Genomic DNA, 22354 nt, shown 5'->3' on the forward strand with positions numbered 1-22354 from the left:
ATTGATTTTATAACCATACATTGTAGAATGTATCCCTATTTCAAAGATGTTAAAATATGAGGGAAAAAATGACAGAGTAGATAGTACATTAGGATGTATGAAACTTGGTAGAAAGTAATAGCACTATCAATAAATAAAGTCTAGAGGGACCACAAGTGTAGGAGGGTGGGGACTAGCTATAATTTGATGAATGATGTCTGGGTAGGCTTCATTGAGTAAGGGATATTTAACCAAAGAGTTGAAATTCGTCAGAACTGAGTCTTGTGGGGTCTGGAAAGAATCTTGAGGCTGAGGGACTAGCCAACTGCAAATGCCTGTTACATTTAAGGACAAAGAGGCAGTGAGCATTAAGTGCAGCTGGAGTGGAGTTTGCAAGGGTGAGAATAGCAGGATAAGAAGACATTGCAAAATCAGAACATTTGTGGTCATGAAAGGCATTGAGAAGACTGGCTCTTAATCTGAGTGACATTGGGGGCTACTATAAAATTTCAAGCAGAGGAGGGACATGACCTGACCTCATAAATGTGAAGATACACAATGATAAGAATAATATTTCATAGATCTTTATCAAGTGTTTACACAAATTGTGGGAAAAAATTGTGTTAGAAAGACTGAGGAGCAGTATAAAATTCTCACATCATCCCTGGATGGATTTTTTTTTTTTTTTTTTTTTTTTTGTGGGGAGATCAGCCCTGTGCTAACCCTGGATGGATTTTAAAGTGACATTTATTGGGGCCGGCCCGGTGGCGCAAGCGGTTAAGTGCGTGCGCTCTGCTGCGGCGGCCCAGGGTTCGCTGGTTCGGATCCCGGGCGCGCACCGACGCACTGCTTGGTAAGCCATGCTGTGGCGGCGTCCCATATAAAGTGGAGGAAGATAGGCACAGATGTTAGCCCAGGGCCGTCTTCCTCAGCAAAAAAAGAGGAGGATTGGTGGATGTTAGCTCAGGGCTGATCTCCTCACAAAAAAAAAAATAAAATAAAAAATAAAGTGACATTTATTGCAGGTGGGCATGGAGCTATCTTCTGCACCTAAGGGCACATGACCAGAAAATCTATGGAATTAAGACTCTGGGGGAAGACATAGCCAGGATGCAACATACTAAAATGAATCTAGGCAAGATAATGATGGATCATGTCTGGGCATAGGTTAGATACTGCTCTAATGGAAGAATAACCCTTGGGTGGGATTACTCAAATCAGTAAGGAGAAGGTGGAAAATATTTGTTTGAACTGTGAATGCTTTGGGCAGACCCAGATGCAATATTTTCAAAGCTCGCACCATGACAAATCCCACGGGATAACATATAGAAAAATACATGAGAACAAAAACATTTGGGCCAGAAAACAGAGAGTAATAAAAAAGATGGAAGGCGCTTATTACTAGCATAGTGCCCTACCAAAGGAAAAAGGAAACGGTCTCAATTAAGAAGATGGTTAAAGTGGCTGAACCCTCCTGAAAGAAATATTGGAACAACTAAGAGAAAGAGAGCATTAGAAGCAGGGGAAAATGTAGCAGAAATAAATACAGTACTTTCTAAAATGAGGAAATGATACATTGTGGAGCTCTTGGTGAGGTTGAGGTCTGCAGTAGTCCCCTGAAGGCACAGCTGTCAGAAACATTAATCTCAATTTTAGTCTCAGAATCAGCTAAAGGATACATGCCAGCTGAAATAATGTAGGGCCTTGGAGAAATCCCTACGGACCTGGTTTCACAAATGCAAGTAATTTTATGTGACACTGGGTCCAAAAATGACTGCTCCCAAGAGATAATATGATTGTCTTAAATGTTTTCTGCGAGATGGCACTCTGCATGGTTTGATATTTCTCCCAGAAAGCTTAGGAGCATTGTTTTCTTGTGGCAAAATCAGGCTAGATGCACACTGAATTATTCCCTCTTCTTTCTGAAGTCAGAGCTAGCTTACCTTTCTCAAACTCCCTAATGCACTAATTGTGAGTCCTGGTAAGTAGCTAAAAGCACTATCTGTTACCAGAAGGCCTGCCCTGTGAAACCTACACAGTCCATCACACATTGTCCCTTCTGCTGTCTGCCGAAAAAACCCAAAGGATCCAGTGGAGGATTCAAAGGCCTTAGGGAAGTGATTCTAAAACTATCTGTGATAGGGATCTTTTTTCTTTCTTCAATTTCCAGTTAACAGAAAATAAGATCACTTATCTAGATGATGTAGCAGTATGAAATTACTACAAAATTTTTAAAAACTTACTCATAATTTCTATACTTCACCTCATAGATAGGTAACAAATAGTTCACAGACTGGAACAAGGAAATGGAGTAGCATTATTTTACATGATACTGTGCCTATAGATAGAAGGATTCTGGATGACTGAATGACTGTATGAAACAGAGCCCCTCTACCAATCCACTACTGGACTGTAGCAGAAATGGGAAATAAATCTGATAGATAAAGATAAGACGTTGGTTAAAATGCTGTAATAAACAAAGCAACAGTATAGTCAGTGGCTTAAATGAGATATCAGTCCTGGCGTGGCCATAAAGTGGTATGGTGTCTTGATGGTGTGGGTACGGGTTGAGTTGTTATACCAATGAGACCCAAATACAGTAGCTCAAACAAAATATAAGCCCTTGTAGATGCCAAAGGACAGTTTGGTAACTTGATCTTGTGGCATAACCCAGTGTTGTTAGTTTTCTATTGATGCTGTAACAAATTACCACAGATTTAGCAACTTAAAGCAACACAAATGTATTATTCTCTTACATTTCCAGAAGCCAAAAGTCCAAATGTTTCACTGAACTGAAGTCAAGGTGCCTAGTGGGTTGGTTCATCTCGGAGTCTTTGGGGAAAATCTATTTCCTTGCAATTTCTGACTCTTTGGGGCTACCTGCATTCCTCAGTCGACGAGCCATTTATAAAATCGCTCTAAACTCTTGCTTCTATTATCACATTTCTTATTTCCTTCTTTGACTTTTTGCCTCCCTTGTATGAGGACCCTTATATTTAGAGTCCACCTGGATAATATCCCCATCTCAAGATCTTTAACTTAATCACATATGTAAGTCCACTTTGCAGTATAACATAACATTCAAAAGTTCCAGGGATTAACATATGAGTAGCATTTGTGAAGACATTATTCAACCTGCTACACCCAGAAACCTATCTTTTTCTTCTGCTAACTTCAAAATATAACTTTCTTTCTCCAAATTAAAATAGCTCCTCCAGCTATCACCGTCAGATCCATATTTCAACAAGCAGAAACAGAGAAAAAGGGAAGGGAAGGCACATATCTTCCCTTTTATGGTCAAAATCTAGACATTAAATATGTTAGTTACTTTCACACTCCACTGGCAAAAACGTCACAGGACAACACTTAGCTTCAAAGAAATCTGGGAAAGGTAGTTTTAGGTGGGTGACCACGAGGCTGGCTATAATTAGGCCTCTATTACTAAAGAAAACTATAGAAAGTTATTTGGTAGACAACAAATAGTCTTGTCTTCCCACATAGTGATAAAATTAACCTATTTATGTGGCCGGCCCTATGGTGTAGTGGTTAAATTCACGTGCTCCACTTCAGTGACCTGGGGTTCATGGGTTTGATCCCAGGTGCCGACCTATGCACCACTTGTTAAGCCACGCTGTGGACGTGTCCCACATACAAAATACAGAAGATTGGCATGGATGTTAGCTCAGGGATGATCTTCCTCATCAAAAAAAAAAAAAAAAAAAATTTAACCTATTTATGGGTGGTTATGATCAATTAAGTATAAGTTCTTTAATCTTGAGCAATTGATATAGAAAGACTCATACCTTGTCACAGCCAAAACAAATCTTTTTGTTGTTGCTGTCATTCATTCTTCTCCATTCATATACTACTGAGTGCCTGCTATGATTTTGTGGCAGAATTAAGTACTGGACTCTGAGAACTAAACAAGCATTACTTACAATTTCTAAATTTATTTGCTATAGTGTTGATGCTGTCAACACTAGCAATGTCTACTAACTTTCAGAAATTTTAAAAGTGAATGTCATAAGAAAACTTTTCTTTAACTAATAAAATCTTTCAGTCTTTTAAGAATGGTTCCTATGAGACATAAGGTCATGGTGGAAAACTTATAACAGATAAGCCCTCTGCCATAAATAAATAGAACAAATATGAAACAACTGTTATCAAATATTGGAAAACCAGCAGCAGAAAATTATGATCCCTGAAAGAAGAGAAAAAAGGAAAAAAATATGTATAGTTGCCTCAGCTTTCTGCCTAGAGGCATTTAGTAGACATTGATGCAGGGAAGGGGAATTGGAGGGTCTCACTGCACTAAGAGATGGGTATTCAGGAAAGCTTGGGACCTGGAATTTGTAGGGCAGAATACCAGAAAGGAGAGAAAGATGCAGAGAGAAAGAGCTACAAAAATCTGAATAGGAGTCTGTTGAGGCTTTGACTCAATGCATAGAATGAAACTTTACAAAGTCAGGCAAAGTGCAATGATTATGGAAAGAACTACAACTAGGGACCTATAAATTTAAAAGCTCCAAGGGCTTACTTAGGGATAGGTGACATATGAGTCGGACTAACCAGACTCCAGATTGGAGACACCTAACAGAAAAAATAGATTAAAAAGACTCATTAAACACCTCATAGAGATTCCAGAAACATTACATCTTAGAAAGATAATGAAACAAATCATAGTGTAAAGGCTACTGTAGACATACTCAAATAGAGTTTTTAAAAAAAAGCCTCAAAAAGATCTAACAGATATGAAGGTAAATTAATGCCAAACGAAATTCAACACTTATCAAAGGAATCCAGCAAATCTCTCTCAACAATTTCCATCATCCAATAAAAAAAATTAACAGACATGAGAAGCAGGAAAATGTGACTCATATGCAGGAAAAATATAGATCGATAGAGAGACATATATAAAATTTCAGAGATCATGAAATTAGCATAGAAGATCACTAAAAGATTGAGTATAGACAGATTCAAAGATTTAAAGGAAAACATGTACACAATTAAGAAAGAATGGGGATTATAAAATACAAATAGAACTTCTAAACTTGAAAAGCGTAATATCTGAGATAAATTTTTAAAAATACTTTGGTTGGGTGTAACAGCAGATTAAACATGTAGACAAAAGATTTATGACCTGGAGGTCAGAGCAATAGAAACTGTCTAAGCTAAAGTACAGCAAGAAGAAAGGTGGAAGCGGAAAAAATGAACAGATTTTAGTGGTCTATGGGAAAATATCAAGCAGTCAGGTATATCTATAATTGAATTCCTAATTGAGGGAGAGAGCATAAATCTTGAAAACAATGGCCAATTTTTTTCCAAACTTGTTGTAAAATATGTACTCCAAAGTCCAAGTAGCTAAGCAATCCCAGCAGGATAAATCTAAATAAAGAAAACAAGGGGCCGGCCCCGTGGCTTAGCGGTTAAGTGCACGCGCTCCGCTGCTGGCAGCCTGGGTTGGGATCCCGGGTGTGCACCGACGCACCGCTTCTCCAGCCATGCTGAGGCTGCGTCCCACATACAGCAACTAGAAGGATGTGCAGCTATGACATACAACTATCTACTGGGGCTTTGGGGAAAATAAATAAGTAAACAAAAATTAAAAAAAAAAAATCTTAAAAAAAAGAAAACAAAACCAAACCATAGCACAATTAAATTGCTGAAACCTAACAAAAAAGTGAAAACCTTGAAAAGCAGCCAGAGAAATGAAAAAAAAAAGACAAGAACTATGACCTACTTTTTGTTAAAAACAATGCAAGCCACAAGATAATAGACCAACATCTGTAAAGTGGTAAAAGGAAAAAAAATGTCTACCCAAATTTCAATTTCCAATAGAAATATTCTTCAGTGAAAGAAAAAATCAAATAATTTTAGACCAACAAAGGCTGATAAAATTGTTAAAAGATGTTTATTAGGACAAAGGAAAATTCAGAAATTTGGATTTACAAGAAAGAATGAGCAGGATAAGAAATGGTAAATGTAAAAGTTTTGTACTCGTTTTTTAAAAAATAATCTCTTTGAAAGATATTTAACTAGTTAAAGCAAAAATAAAACAATGTATTTTTGAGTTTATAACATATATAGAAGTAAAATGTTTGACAATATTATCACAAAGGATGGAGAGAGGAAGATCAATGATCGCTGTTTTAAGGTTCTTATTTTAATGTGAAGTAGTAAAATATTATTTGAAAATACATTGGTATAAGTTAAAGTTGCATAATGTAAATATAGCTTACAGCTGCACCTAAAAAATATTAAACAAAGAAGTATAGCTAATAAGCCAATAGTGGAGATAAAATAGAATTCTAAAAGTTATGCAGTCCAATAAAGGGCAGAATACAAGGAAATAATGATAAAAGAAGAGACGTGACCACTTGAAAACAAAAGGAAAGATAGTACACTTAAATCCAGTGAGAACTAGCCCAGGATATAGATATTGAAGTTATCCCAAAGCCATAAAATTTTCAAGGTCCTCTCTCACCAAACCAGAACAAAATAAGAAATTAGGGTAGAACTTGATTCTTTGGACTTTACTTACACTTAAAACTTTTGGACTTTCTTTAGACTTTATGTTGCAAGGGCAGGAGAATTTAATTTTGGATATTAATTACTTTGGACTAATTTCTTTAGAACTTTAATCTTTGAAGTTTTATTTCTCTCTGGGAATTTAATAATTAGATCATATATTAAAGTTTGAGCATCTCTATGCTTGCTATTGCATAATTGGAATATCTTGATGTCATGATTTAATCTAATTGCAGCAGCTCTGAAGGGCTCTATTGAACAATGTAGCTGGACATAATTTAGCATGGAAAATAATAGAGAGAGAATTTTCAGGCAGTGTAGTTAATGAATTAATGTACTCTTCTATCACATTTCAAAGCCTTCTGAAAACAAACATATAGTGCCCACCAGTAGCTATCTGGGGAGATACAAAAGGGCAGCAATAGTTATTAAGGTAAGGACATTCCCAAGTATGAGTATCCCCAAAAGCAGCTCTGAGGAAAGAACTTCGTGTCATACAGTTGATTAGGGAAAGGATCTCAGGAAGCACAAGTCAGAGAGTAGGAAAAGTAAGACAGAGGAAAGAAAATAGCAAAAAAAAAAGAGAGAGAGAGAGAAAGGGAAAAGGTGCATTCTTTAGAATCATGAACATGTTATCACTATAGGCCAAAAGATTTCCATTCTAGTGTGGACCGTCTGAAGAATCATGTAGAATGCCTCGGAATCTTCCCCCTGAATGAGTGGGAAGCTGTGTTTCTTACCCTTTGACTTGTGTCCCTCTTTGGTTAAGGAATGTCTCTGGGGGCATTAGATCCCTGGCACGTCTAGGTTGCCTTGAGCGCAGCTGATAAAGCTTCCTGCGTCAAATCAAGTCCTTAGGAACAATGGTTTGAGACAGGCTCCTGTAGTAGCAAGCTGTCAGGGGACCTCCACCACAGCTGAGGTGGCCCAGGTGGGGTTTGGAGCAAACATCAATACCGTCCGCTGCAAGGCTTCATGAGGGGGAAGACTGATTTCATGCAGGGCTGATCCCACCCCCTAAGGGTTAGCCAGTTCCTGAGATCACTGTAAGCATAGTTTCAAGACAACATTAAGAGAATAAAGCTGAAGAATATGAAGAAGGAACACGTATTCCCACTTCTCATGTTTCTAAGGAATAAAATTGCTAGAGTGGTAGTTCTCAAACTTGTGTCAGAATCATCTGGAAGGTTTGTTAAAGCACACAGATTGTTCTACCTCGTGCCCAGAGCCTCTCATTCAGCAGATGTGGCCACACCCTGAGAATCTGCATTTAAAGCAAGTTGCTGATGATTCTTGCCCAAGAACCACAGTTCAAGAATCACTGAGCCTCTAGGCTTCTCTCTCTCTCTCATCCTTTAATAACTCACAGTAGGAGGAAGAGTGAGAAGGGGGAATTAGTCCTCTAACTTCCTGATTTGGGGATCTTACTGCTTGCAGGAAGGTTTTATTCCCATCTGCATTTGGGCCATACAGCCAGTTTAACAGGAAAGGCTGCCTGTGACTGGATGAGGCAGTTCATTTCTACGATGCAGGAAGCAGCCCATTGTTGCCCCAGACTTAAGCCACTCTCTCTAAATAGCTTTGTCAGTAAAGAAGATGATGCTTTGATGTCTATATTTCTGGCTCTGTGTCTTTCTTAGAGATCTACCCAAGCTTTGCAGGAGAAAAACAGGGGTGTTCTATAGAGACATCCTTTAAAACCAGCAATTTTGCGCAGAAGTTTCTGACAGGAGCAGGAAAAAAAAAATCTACTTATATTATGTATGAGGTCTTAAACAGTATAAGCAAGAGAGAAATAACAGCATACATATGGGCCTATTGTGAATACTGACAAGCCTTCTGCCCAGAGGGTAGTGTAAACACTGAATGACTTTTAAAATTTCAAACATTCGGTATCATAAGCTGAAGATCTAAAGACGATTTGCTTTATGTAAAAAGAAAAAGAAAAGCATTAAATGAATTCCACTGCTGGTGTCAAGCTCCTTTGATTTACACATAATGTTTCTTCTGACAAGGACACAGAAGCACTCTCATATTTCAATAATCTAATTTTGCATTGTTTGAAAAGAAACAGGGCTATTGATAGACTTTTGTTTGGCTTGCACCCTGGGATATTTAAATAGACTTTGCACTTCAAAAACACTCTTTCACAAATTTCAATAACTTGGGGTATTTTCAGAGCTTTTTATGGTAATCAATAATATATTTTATTTTTATTACTAATTGACAAATTGGTAAGATAAATATGTTAAATTCCCTATGAAAACCTGATTTTCTAAAGGTCTTTTTAACCTTTTCTGAAAAGTGGATGGAGAATGGAAAATGAGTTAAACTAGTTTTAGAGATTTATGGCATCCATAAATGTGCTGTTAGGCCATCTAATTTGCATTTTCTTGCATTTTCATTGTATTTTTCCAGTGTCACAGCTCATTCCCAACTATTCTTTTGTTATTGCCCTAAAACAATGTTCTAACTGATCTCAAGTTTACTATACTTATTTATACACAAAACATACGTTTCAAGTTATTATACCAAATTCAAAACACCAATAAAAAACAAAGGAAAGGAAAACACCAAAAAAGAGAGAAATCATTTGTTTAGCAAATCACTTGTAGGTTGCTGTTTTATAGCTAAAACTACCAGTTCTAAATATTTTATTGTAAAGTGTCACTATTCTATTACTGTTTTGCAAAATGTTTTGACATACCAGACACTTTTGTGACAAAGATGGCTGGTTACTTACCCAATATTCCTTCTTTCTTTCCTTCCTTCCTCCCTTCCTTCTAATTAATTGAATCTTTAATTGTTGTGGATGGGAAAACACCATGGTCAAAGAAACACACTTTGTAATCTCTGCATTTAGAGAAGGCCAATGGAAGTTATTGTTGGTTCTTCCATTAAAGTTCTTTTAAAAGTGCTCTCAGGTGTCAGGTGCTAGTTTTCCTTCCTCTCTCTTCCATTTTCCTTGTTGAAATATGAATACAACGATTGGAATTTCCACCACCATTTGGAAAACATGGGATGACATTGAGAATGGAAACCATGTGCTAACCACAATAGAAGCATAGGACAATGATGACATTATGGAGTTGCTATCCTGTAGCACCTAACCTGGGCTTCTTTTATGCCAGGTGAAGAAAAACATGCTGGTACCTTTTTTAAGCCTCTGTTATTTTGGGTCTCTGTTACAGCAGCTGAAGTTTATCTCTTACTGATACACATATAATACATTTTCTACTCAGCTTTTTGGCTTCTTCAAATAGGTTTAAATATCAAAGATGATCCTTAAAATGTACTTAATGTCTTCCTCATTGATAAAAATGCGGTAGAGTAAGTTTTTGGTCAATTATAGTTGAATCTGGTGAATAGTGTTATTCTTTACTTCATTTCTCCTTTTCAGCTAAGGCCAGGACTGGCAAGGTAGACTTAGAGGAACAGCTGGGCTGCATAAACACCTATCAAACCTTAATGGTTCACATATTCCTTTATATAGACTTGACCTAACAAAAAGTATTTCTTAGAAATTGCCAGATGCCTTAAGAAAATGCTTTGAGTGGAAATATTGCATTTCTTTCTCTCTATTACCCCATGATGATAGTATTTGACCAACTTGGTAATTCCAGTCAATTTATCACATCGTTTCACATTTCTCATGGTCTCACTTCTTTCTTACCTACCGATTTCCTCAACTTGCCATTTGCTCTATGGTCCATCATTACAATCATTCTCTTGTAAACTTGCATAACTGCCTCATGCCCGTTTCTCTCCCACTTATGCACCTGACAACATAAAATGCTTGTTAAATCCAGATCTCTTCTTTCTACGATTGCGAGTTCACAGCCAACCACAACTGAAGGACAATATACTAATATATATTACCTGAAGAACACCAAAGTCTGCCCAACATACCAACTATATACTGCTATTTCCATCACCCTCCTCAAACCACTAAAGCTCTCACAAACTCCTCACTTTCAATAGTTGGTATTCTTGATTGCACTGAAAAAATCTAAGAAACACAGAGGATTATATCCTCATGCTCCCACCCTGAGCATCTGTTCCCAGTCTGTCTTGCTCCCTGTTTCAACAGATAAACTATTCATCTTCCAAAGACTAATCCTTCTCTTTGTGTACTAGAATACATCAACTTTTTACAAACTTGACTACTACAATTTTCCCTTTTCTCTTAAATGATCTGCTTTTCATCTTTACTGGATTATTCACATCAATATAAAGGATTATCGTATCTGCAATTTCATTAAAATTCCCTCCCTTAACCCCACATCACTCTCCAGCTATCACACAGTCCTCTCTCTGTTCACTGTTAGCCAATGTTCAGTAATGATAATATCATTGTTCTTCTTTCCAAATCACATCCCTTCAGGCAAACATTTACACCAAGGATTTTGAAACAGATTAAGTGTAGTAGGAGATAACAGAAAGATACTGGTTTTACTCCCAGGTTCAGGAATCTTTGTTCCTTGAAAAGGGAAAGCATTAGAGCTCAGCCTAGGCAATCACTGCTACTATTGAATTCCTCTTAATTAATTCATAACGTTAAGACTGATGGGGGGAGCTCTGTTTCTGAGACCTCATGATTCTTTTATTCCTAAATTGCATCTTCAGGAAAACCTGAGATCAGAGAGTTAACAGTTCATTCACAGGAGGGGATGAAATAGGGAAGCTGCATTTCCCCAAAGCTGCTCAAGGCACATCTTGCAACATGAAAGCCTGCAGTTTGCCTCAAAGTCTTCTTCCTGGGCTTCCCAGCTGGAGCATGGCAGATGAGTGAATTATGTAAGAAACCTGCATCAGACATGAATGAGGAGCAGAAACTCTCAAAGAGCAGCCATTTAGAATGGTTCTCCTGCTTTACCATGCATCACAATGACCTGGGAAGCTTGTAAAAATGCAAATTTCAAATCAAACTTCCAGAGAGTGCTGGTGAATTCCAGGGTTCTACATTTCATGTGATTCTGATGCAGGGAGAACATGAACCATGCACTGCTCTACAAACTACCAAGAACTCTCATACATAGACTGGAGGAACCAGGATTGAGAGTAAGGGTAAGAGATAAAAGACAGAACTAATTGTTAGCCAGAAACAAAATTGAATGATCTTTCTCTCTAACTCTAAAACAAAAATAAAAACATGCAAAGCATTAGTGTTGTCAAATAGGACATTAGTCTGTAAACAATCACAACAAAGAGGGAGGTAAGGACCAGACTTGCAACAACAACAATTTCCCCATGGATGCAGCATCTAGATAAGGATCATCCCCCACAAAGATTTGTCCTATCCTCCCAAAATTGTGTATCCTCAGGTACAACTGCTATACCTGAAAGTCCAGCTCCACGCATCCGAGACCACTGGAAACAGCGTGCATCAACTCCTTTGCATCTTGTGTGCTTTCTTTACCAGTTTCCTTGAAAGCTGGTTTCCAAGCCTTGACCCATGTCTAGGTACCAGCTGAGTCTGCACTAGAAACCAAGGCCTAGATCTGCTTCTGTTGAGTGCCAAGGATAATTCAAACCATGAACTCCCTGATTTTTTCAATCTTTTTTCTAACATTTTCTTAATTGATTTCCAGAACACATATTTCCCATCACAGGGTGCTCATTCTGTCTTCTTTACTCCACTTATTAACCTCAGCTTCAAGGCTCAATCCTCTGATTTCATGTCTATCTTAACTCATTAATAAGGTGACCTCATCAAGCTCAGATTTATGGCTTTCAGTATAGTCTATGCACATTGATATTATCTAAATATACAACTTTGTGTTGTCACTCTCCTCTGATCTCCAGACTTACATACTATATTGACTTCCATTTGAATAATTTTCTTGAAATTAACTTGTCAAAAAAAGTATTAATCTCACTCAATCTCCAAATGTGCTTCTTCTCCAATGTAGTTAATGTCATGACCATATATCTAAATACTTGCTTCAAATTCCTTAGGTTCATTTTTTTTTAAACACTCTCTCATACTCACATGCCATTCCTCAGTAATATCATCAGATCTACTTTCAAAATACATGCCAAATCTGACCACTTCTTTACTTCTTCACCATTAACACTATATTTTAAGGGTTAAAATAGTTTTTTAACAGATCTCAGTGCTTCTGTCATTTTAAAACAAATAGGAACATGTCACTTCATATAGTAAACACTTTGATGGCTTCCCATTATGCTTAGACTGGGAATTCAAATATTTAACTAGGTTCACAGGGCTCCACGTGATCTGACCCCAGGCTACCTCTCCAAGCTCATATCTGCCACTCTCCTCTTAATTGATGCAGACCACACTAGGATGCTGCTGTTGCCACAGAAATCCAAGTAAGTTTCTGCCTCCTTTTTGTAAATCATAGAGTAAATTAACATATACATCAGTATGGAAATGAGTCAGTGTGTATTAATGAATCATACATGTGATTCTATATCATCAATTCAACTAAATAACTAAAATTTGAATTAAATCAGACATAAAACAAAGCTCTGTTTGTAAAGATGATATCAGCCTACTTGGCCAATGTTCATAGCCATTAAATTAACCTTTCAGAGTATAAAATTTTCTGTACATAAATAACAGTTTTTTATATCATTGATAAAATCAACTAAACAGATGATCTGATTAAAATTTTTAAATGCTTAATTTTTTCAGTTTCTCAAATTTATATGGTTGTATAATTGTTGATATTCTAAAGCTGAAAAAGCAATTTAAATTTCCTATGCTTTAATTTTCCAATTAGAATGAGTTAATCTGTAATGTTTCATGATGAGAAAAGTGATACAAATTTATAGTATTTATTCATTCGAACATTTTTTTAATTGAAAAGATTTTACACGAGTAGTAAGTCTCAAAACTCAAAAAATTGAAGCCTTGCCAAAACTCAAGAAATCGAAGCCTTGCCTTCCTAGTCAACTGTGATATTCTTTGAATACCTGATGAAACAAAAAGCAATTATAGCAACATCACATTTCTTACCGTTCACTTGGAAGATGTGAGTCTGATAGACTTGTTCATAGCCATGTGCATAGCAGGTGTAATTGCCCATGTGAGTTGTGGTAACCTTAGTAATATACAAAGACCCATCATCTCCAAAGTCCTATAGAAAAATAGTAAAATAAAATAAAATGAGCTGTCTGTATTTAAAACGTATTTTACCAATTCACCTTTTAAAAAAGTATATTCAGAAGCAAAATGAATAGATTAAAATATTTTTTTTAATTATCAAAATGATCATTGTTATTCCTATAAAGTTGGAAGACCTGTAATTACTATTTTCTCAAGACACGTTTTGCTTAAAACATCTAAATAGAGCTTTTTAGTATTTATTTGAAATATACGAGTTTATATATAAAGTAACTCAATTTCTGCATATTTTTCTAATTCAGTTTACATTTTTAATTAATAAAGCTATGAAGTGATTTTTCTCTTTATTTGTAGCTAAAACAAAGAGCTCTTAATTACATACTTCACACATGTGATTGTCCACTAATTTTTACATTCTTTAATTATATATTTACCCCCCACCAAAAAAATTATTAAAGCAGTGTGATCTCAGGGATAAAATTCATAGCTGTAGAGATAGAATAGGATTTACATTTGTTTGTTTGTTTGTTTTTTGGTGAGGAGATTGACCCTGAGCTAACAGCTGTGCCCATCTTCTTCTATTTTATGTGGGATGCCTGCCACAGCACGCCTTGATGAGCAGTGCATAGGTCTGCACCCGGGATCCAAACCTGCAAACCCTGGGCCGCAGAAGCATAGTGCAAGAACGTAACCATTATGCCACCGGGCTGGCCCCAGGATGGGATTTTTTAAAGCCCAGAAACACTCAATATACTAGAAAAAAATAACCATACCATTTCAAATCAACAGGGACAAATGCACAACCATTTTGGAAAAAAGAAAGAAAAAGTCTCACACCGTTTGTCAAAATCAAATCCAAGAAGCACCTCCAGAATGGCAGAGTAAAGACCAGAAAATCTTCTCTGCCAGAAAGGCAGTGCATACACTGGCAAAAATTGTCAAAATCAACTTTTTCAAAACTCTGGAAATATACAAAGGCTAACACCAATCCACAGAGCATTTACTCAAAAAAGCGGCTGAATCTCAGTAGGAACAGCGAGATTTGTGGCATCCCTCACTCTGCAGCTGCGTGATAACCTTGAACCAACAGCTTTGCAACTCTGCTAGCTGTGAAAATCGTCATTCTAGCAGACACTGGAGGGGGAAAGTCAAGTTTAGAGGTCCTCCAAGGCCCCATTCCCAGAGAACTGTCACTATTTGACCGATCTAGCAGTTCCCTGAAAACTTCCATTTTCATGATTCTTTTTTATTTGAGCAAGCCTTAGAGCTCAGTCTGCGTAAACACTCCTATCCCTAAGGCCTTCACTGAACAGAAACAACAACCATTGTTTAACATTACAGCTTCCTATGACAGGGATACTAGTTGATGAGAACAATAGGTACACCAAAAAAAATTTTAAAGGAAAAATGCGAGCGGAATATACATAGGCGGATTTGAAAAGATCTGCATATTCCTGGGAATCTAGAAGGCGCCACAAATGTGCAGGACTGTGTACATACCCAGAAAATATGTATTTTCTTTACATTTTAGGATTAGGGAAAGAATCCCTAATCTGATCTCTGGCCTTGAGGACCTGCACAAGCAGAGAGTGAAAGTTAAGGTTGACCCTGTAACAGCCTGTAGGAGCATTCAGTGCATGACACAAAGCAGAAATAGGACACCCTCAGCAAATTCTGGAAGACTTATTGATTTAAGGCATTTCATTAAGTCTCTGTCCAATCATTAGCTCACCACCAAAGTAACTGAGCAAATATTTCAGTGACCGCCCACAGCTAACTAAAGAAAAATAGATAAATTATATTTCACCAAAATTAAAAACTTTTGCTACCCAAAGGACATTATCAAGAAAGTGAAATGACACCCCACAGAACGGGAGAAAATATTTGCAAATTGTTTGTCTCTTAAGGGTCTGGTATCCAGAATATAAAAAGAACAATTACAAATGACAATAAAAAGACAAATAATCCAATTAAAACAATGAGTAAAGGATTTGAATAGATATCTCTCAAAAAGATTTACAAATGCTCGATAAGCACATAAAAGGGTGTTCAGCATCATTAGTCATTAGGAAAATGAAAATAAAAACCACTATGAGATACCACTTCACACCTACTAGAATGTCTAAAACAAAAAAGACAGACAATAACAACTGTTGGAAAGGATGTGGGAAAATTGGAACCATTGCTGATGGGAATATTAAATGGTGGCCCAGCTTTGGATAACAGTTTGGCAGTTCCTCAAAAAATCAAACAAAGAGTCATTATATGTCTAACAATTTCATTCCTAAGAAATACTCGAAAGAATGAAAGACTAATGTCTACATACAAACTGCACGAATGTTCATAGTAGCGTTACTCATAATAACCAAAAAGTAAAAACAATTCAAATACTTATCAGTTGATGAATGGATGAACACAAAGTGGTGTATCTATATATAATAGAATATTATTTGGCAATAAAAGGGAATAAAGTACTAATATATACTACAACATAAATGAATCTTGAAAACCTTATGCTAAATGAAAGAAGTCAGACACAAAAAAGCACAATTTGTATGAGTCTATTGACATAAAATGTTCAGAATGGCCAAATCCATAGAGACAGAAAATAGATTAGTGCTTATCAGGAGCTGAGGGGATACGGTGATGGGAAATAACTGCTAATAGGGATGGAATCCTTTCTGGAATGATGAAAATATTCTAATGTTAGCCATGATGGCTACACAATTTTGCGAATATACTAGGAACGACTGAATTGCATACTTTAAAGGAGTTAATTTCATGGTACGAGGATTATATTTCAATAAAGTTGCTATTAAAAATAAGTTATGTATGGAATATTCAAAATATAAAAATTAAATATGATAAAGTAAAACTATATATTACTTTGGCTAATGGAACCTTTATTGAGCACGAAAAAATTTAGAAATCAAGAAGGAGATAATGATCAATATGTTTATATAAAGAAGAAACACTTTTGCATTACAAAATATTGTCAGCATTAAAAGAAAGATAAGACGACACAGATTATCTATGCAAAATATAAAAAACAAAATATCAATGCATTTTAATCCTTATTTATATAGCAGTTATTATATGCCAGGTACTTCTCTAAGTAATTCATAAATATTGACATATTTGATCCACATATCAAACCTATGAGAAGAGAATCTGCTAAAATCCTCGCACGTTATAGCAGAGGATACTAAGATGCTAAGTAATCTCCCTAGTTTCACTCGGCTCCTGATTAGCAGAGGCAGGATGTGAAGCCAAGTAGGCTACTTCAGAGTCTGTGCCTTAAACCTCTCCACCATGCTGCCTCTCTTGTCGATCATAGACTGAACTAGGAAAAAAGACAGAGAAGGAGATTAGACTGAACTAGGAAAAAAGACAGAGAAGGAGAACAGAGAAGAAAGTCGAGACAAAATGCCCCAAACAAAGGAAGTCAAATATACTGGCAGGTCTGAAGATGAGAGGCTAGAAATACAGTGAAAGCGCGTGCAGTAAAGGAAGAAGGAAAGCTGGATAGATCTCCTGAGGTCAAAAAACAATAAGACTTTAAAATTTAATTCAACAACTATGTCTCTTCCCTTTCTCAGCCTCAGAGACTAAGGGTGAATGTGAGGGTGCTGTTACAAGCACTGTTCTTAAGATGTACTTAGCACATTTTCAATATCTTTTATTATAAATATTATGAAAAGTTTTTTTCTCATAGGATTTGCCCTCTAAGAATTGTTTGTCTCTTCCAACTTTTAAATTTTGAGTTTACTATTTTTCATGTTGATTCCCAAATTTTGTAATGTATTGCTCATCTTTTAATTTTGTGTAGAATATTTTGATTTGGAGTTGTTTTCATTCCTAATACGACTTTATGATTAGAAAGTCTTTTTTCATTCTGATTTAATATAAATATTTCCCAATATTTCCTTCTTATTTCCTTATGGTTGTGACAGTTACCACTAATTCTTTAATATTTCCTTTTAAATTTTTTTTTATGAAGTGAGCATTCCTCTTCACTTCTTCTTCTGAACTGTAACTAATTGCATCAGCATCACTTGGTCAAGAAAGCTTTTTCCCCCCATATGTGAGTTTTTATCCTTGTATCTGTAAAACAGTCATGTTCTACACTCCTGATAGTACCCCATGACTTACCAATACTCACATGCAGTGCTCCAAAGGTATACCTTGTTTGTTTCTGACTTTACCTGCCTTCATACCTTGTGCACTTCTGTTAAAAATAGCTTCCCTCTAATTGATGCTCACTACAGATTGATTACAATCAAGAAAATTACTAAGAGGCTATTGAATCTGGGCCTGAAAATAGTGAAAATGTTCTCTCAGTCAGAAAGAAAGAGAGAGACGGAGAAGAAGAGAGAGAAAGGAGGGTGGGGGGAGAGAAGAATAAGAATAAGAATAAAGAAGAAGAGGAGGATAAAGGAGGAATAGGAGGAAGATAAGCCGAAGGAGAAGGAGAACAAGAACAAGAAGAACAAGAGGAGGAGGAGAGGAAGAAGGAGGAGAAAGGGAAGTCCAAGGGGGAGGGTGAAGAGGAGGAGGGGCGGGAGGGAAGGAAAAACATACTGTATGCTCTGGCCAGCATACTATTTAGCAGAAGAACAATATTTTCTTAATAATTATCAAATAAAATAAAATTCCTCAACATTGTATTATGTAGGATTAATCATACCACATTTCTACCACTCCCAGAGGGAACTTGCATAAAGTTACAGGGAAAACCTCATGACCTGCATGATAGGAGAGGATTTGGAGCTTGAACCGCAACAAGGAAGTAGCTGTGTGACACAAATGTGTGATAGAACTACCTGAGTTGCCACAGGCTGTCATTAGGGCAAATCTTTTTTTTTTTATAATTTTATTTATTTATTTATTTTTCCCCCAAAGCCCCAGTAGATAGTTGTATGTCATAGTTGCACATCCTTCTAGTTGCTGTATGTGGGACACGGCCTCAGCATGGCCGGAGAAGCGGTGCGTCGGTGCGCGACCGGGATCCGAACCCGGGCCGCCAGCAGCGGAACACGCGCACTTAACCGCTAAGCCACGGGGCCAGCCCGAGGACAAATCTTTTAGGCTAGGGAATGGAAATCCCAAAGAGAAAGACCAGAGCTGTGCCTCAGGGTAACACTAAGGCAGAGAGTTGACATGTGGCAGGGTATAATGTGGGAAAGCGAAACTTAGAACTCAATTCAGAATGATTAGAGTTAAAAATATTTTGAGAAAGATTATGAGCCAAAAATAATTATTGATAACCTGAAATATAATAGCCCAATGTGCACAAGGTAGACAAGTACACAAGACATGCACATACAAGGAAGACTCATCACAAGCAGAAAAAATCATGGAGATCAAATCAGAACAGAGAGGAATCCCTTCACTGGACAAGAATAATTGGAAATAATTGTAAAAACCCAAAGTATATCTGATATTTGGAATTATGTTTATATTCCTATATGCCAAACTGTGAATAGGTCTTTTAAAGTATATTTTCAAATAACCTTTTGTAAATCTCCATAAAACCTGAAATAAACACTTTTCCATGTATTATTCTGTATATCTACCTAGAAAGTATGGCCTTTCCCTAACTGCTATAATTAAGATTCTTTTGCTCAGTGATGTGTAAGATATAACCTTGAGAATGTTTATTAAAAGTGTCTTATTGCTATCTGTTATTCTGCAACATGAAATCCCTTTCATTTAGAATATTCTCTAAATTAGCATATGTGTGACCCCTCCTAATCTATGTGTGTCTGTTCATATTTTTTCCTCTTTCTTTTAAACGGAAGCAAAATCTTCCAGCCTCAATTTCTTTCAATATTCAACTATGTAATTACCTTTTCAGACAGCTTTCTGAATAAGCAAGACTTTAATATTTCCTCACCACTTTGAATAAAGCATGGATCTTTGCACTACACTTAAAATAAAACCCAATAAATATTTATTGAGCACTTAAATATGTCAGACACTGTACTAATTAATCTAAATAATTTATCAAATTTCACCCTTTAAATAACCTTTTTAAAATGTACTGTATTAGTCCCATTTTATATATAAGAAAACTGAAATATGCTGACGTTAAGTTTGAGGTCACCAACGGCTATAGTCTGAATGTTTGCATCCCCTCCCCAATTCATCTGCTGAAACCCTAGTGCCGAATGTGATGGATTGTATTACAAGCTGGGGCTTTCAGAGGTGATTAAATCGTGAGGGGTGAGCCTTTATGAATGAAATTAATGCTTTTTTGAAAAAGACCCCACAGAGATCCCTTGCCCTTTCCACTATTTGAGGACACAGGGAGAAGGCACTGGCTATAAACCAGGAAGAGGGCTCTCACCAAAACATCAAGGTGCTGGCATGTTGATCTCGGGCTTCTCAGCCTCAGAACTGTGAAAAATAAATTTCTGTTGTTTATGCTAGCCAGTTTGTAGCATTTTGCTATAAGAGCCCAATAGACTAAGACACCGATCAAAGTGCCATGTCTAAGATTAGCATCCAAACAGCCAGACTGCAGAATTGGACTACTATTATTATTACGTAATTCTTAGCACATCTGTCTCTTTCTAGATTCTCCATTATTTTAGCCAAACCTCAAAATTACCTGAGTTTTTGTTGATATACAGTTACATCAATCCTACTCTTTATCTCCATCACAATTTAGCATTTCTTTTCTTTTATTTAATATTTATTCATTTATTTTATTTCAGTAACATTGGTTTATAACATGATATAAATTTCAAGTGTACATCATTATATTTCAATTTCTGTGTAGGTTACATCATGTTCACCACCCAAAGACTAATTAAAATCCATCCCCATACACATGCGCCCAATCACCCCTTTCACCCTCCTCCCTACCCCCTTCCCCTCTGGTAACCACCAATCCAATCTCTGTCTCAATCCAATCTCTGTCTCTATGTGATTGTTTGTTGTTTTTATCTTCTACTTATGAGTGAGATCGTATGGTGTTTGACCTTCTCCCTCTGACTTATTTTGCTTAGCATAATACCCTCAAGGTCCATCCATGTTGTCACAAATGGACAGATTTCATAATTTTTTATGGTTGAGTAGTATTCCATTACGTATATATACCACATCTTCTTTATCCATTGGTCCTTTGATGGGCACTTAGGTTGCTTCCAAGTCTTGGCTATTGTGAATAATGCTGCAATGGATACAAGGGTGAATGTATCTTTACGAATTGGTGTTTTCATGTTCTTTGGATAAATACCCAGCAGTGCAAGAGCTGGATCATATGGTAGTTCTATTCTTAATTTTTTGAGGAATCTCCATAGTTTTTTCCATAGTGGCTGCACCAGTTTGCACTCCCACCAGCAGTGTATGTGAGTTCCCTTTTCTCCACATCCTCTCCAACCCTTGTTATTTCCTGCCTTGTTAATTACAGCCATTCTGACGGAAGTGAGGTGATATTTCAACGTAGTTTTGATTTGCATTTCCCTGATAGTTAATGATGTTGAACATCTTTTCATGTGCCTGTTGGCCATCTGTATATCTTCTTTGGAGAAATGCCTGTTCACATCTTTTGCCCATTTTTTAATTGGGTTGTTAGTTTTTTTGTAGTTGAGATGTATGAGTTCTTTATATATTTTGGAGATTAACTCCTTATCAGACATATGGTTTGCAAATATATTCTCCCAATTGTTAGATTGTCTTCTCATTCTGTTGATGGTTTCCTTTGCTGTGCAGAAGATTTTTGTTTGATGTAGTCCTGTTTGTTTATTTTTTCTATTGTTTCCCTTTCCTGGTCAGACATGGTACTTGAAAATATGCTGCTAAGACCAATATCAATGAGCGTACTGCCTATGTTTTCTTCTAGAAGTTTCATAGTTTCAGGTTGATTCACCATTTCTAATCTTTTAATCTTTCATTTTCTCAGCATTTTTCTAATCTTAAATAGATTAAATCAAATATGCGATTTTATGGCCTTAGAACAGACACTCCTTGAATTCAGGGACAAAATCTTGCACTTATTCTGAAGCCCCCATTACACCTTTATAATCTTCCTGCCAATAGACACTCCATAAATATTTCTTCAGTGATTAAATCTTTATGAGCCTCTACACAATTAAAAAGTTGCCTCAAGGCACTGATGTCTGGGAGGTCAATAGAAAAAACCTAAAATCGTTTATTTTGTTGAGTTGATTGTTTATATTCTTTTCAAGGCAGTACAAAAAGAAACTGTGGTAAAAAGAAAATCTGTAGAACATTTTGAAAACTTTTTTGACTACTATTGATTGACTATAATCAATTGTGTAAGAGTAATAATCAAAACATTTAACAACCTACAGATGACAAGCACTGATCAATCAGAATATACAAGGCCGTAAACATCAGGTATGATTATACTAGAAGGTAACAGTGGAATTTCAGGCCTACAGGCTTGAAATCACAACCATTTGTTCCAATCTGAAAGATAAATTCCGTCCATTAGAAAATGGTAAATTTGAAATTTAAGTTTGCTTTCCTATTTCATATTATGTTCCTCCTCATAATTCCAAATTGCATGGAACCAGTATTACTACAATTTGAATGAGGTTTTCTATGGAATATATATTGCTTTGATATACACTGACGTTAAAGTAATTTCCTTTCCAATTTTGATTATACTAGTATGCTTTTATGTTGTAATATTGTAAAAGTTATTTTCCTAGCCTTTTATGTGTACAAAATATATTTTCATAAAATAGCAATAAAAGTAATTAAGCAAACATCTAGATATTG

General features: G+C 36.4%; 1 protein-coding gene across 4 annotated transcripts in view; it reads right to left on the reverse strand.

The window, feature by feature from the left end:
* Nucleotides 1-22354, reverse strand: part of FSTL5 (follistatin like 5) — a 688045-nt gene that overhangs the window by 165089 nt on the left and 500602 nt on the right. For all 4 annotated transcript variants that reach the window (XM_058550291.1, XM_058550290.1, XM_058550293.1 and 1 more), the window contains exon 8: nt 13493-13613. In XM_058550291.1, the coding sequence (XP_058406274.1) occupies nt 13493-13613 (121 nt within the window). The remainder of the gene's footprint in view (nt 1-13492; nt 13614-22354) is intronic.

Source organism: Diceros bicornis, chromosome 11 (genome assembly GCF_020826845.1).
Source record: "Diceros bicornis minor isolate mBicDic1 chromosome 11, mDicBic1.mat.cur, whole genome shotgun sequence".
Taxonomy (NCBI): domain Eukaryota; kingdom Metazoa; phylum Chordata; class Mammalia; order Perissodactyla; family Rhinocerotidae; genus Diceros; species Diceros bicornis.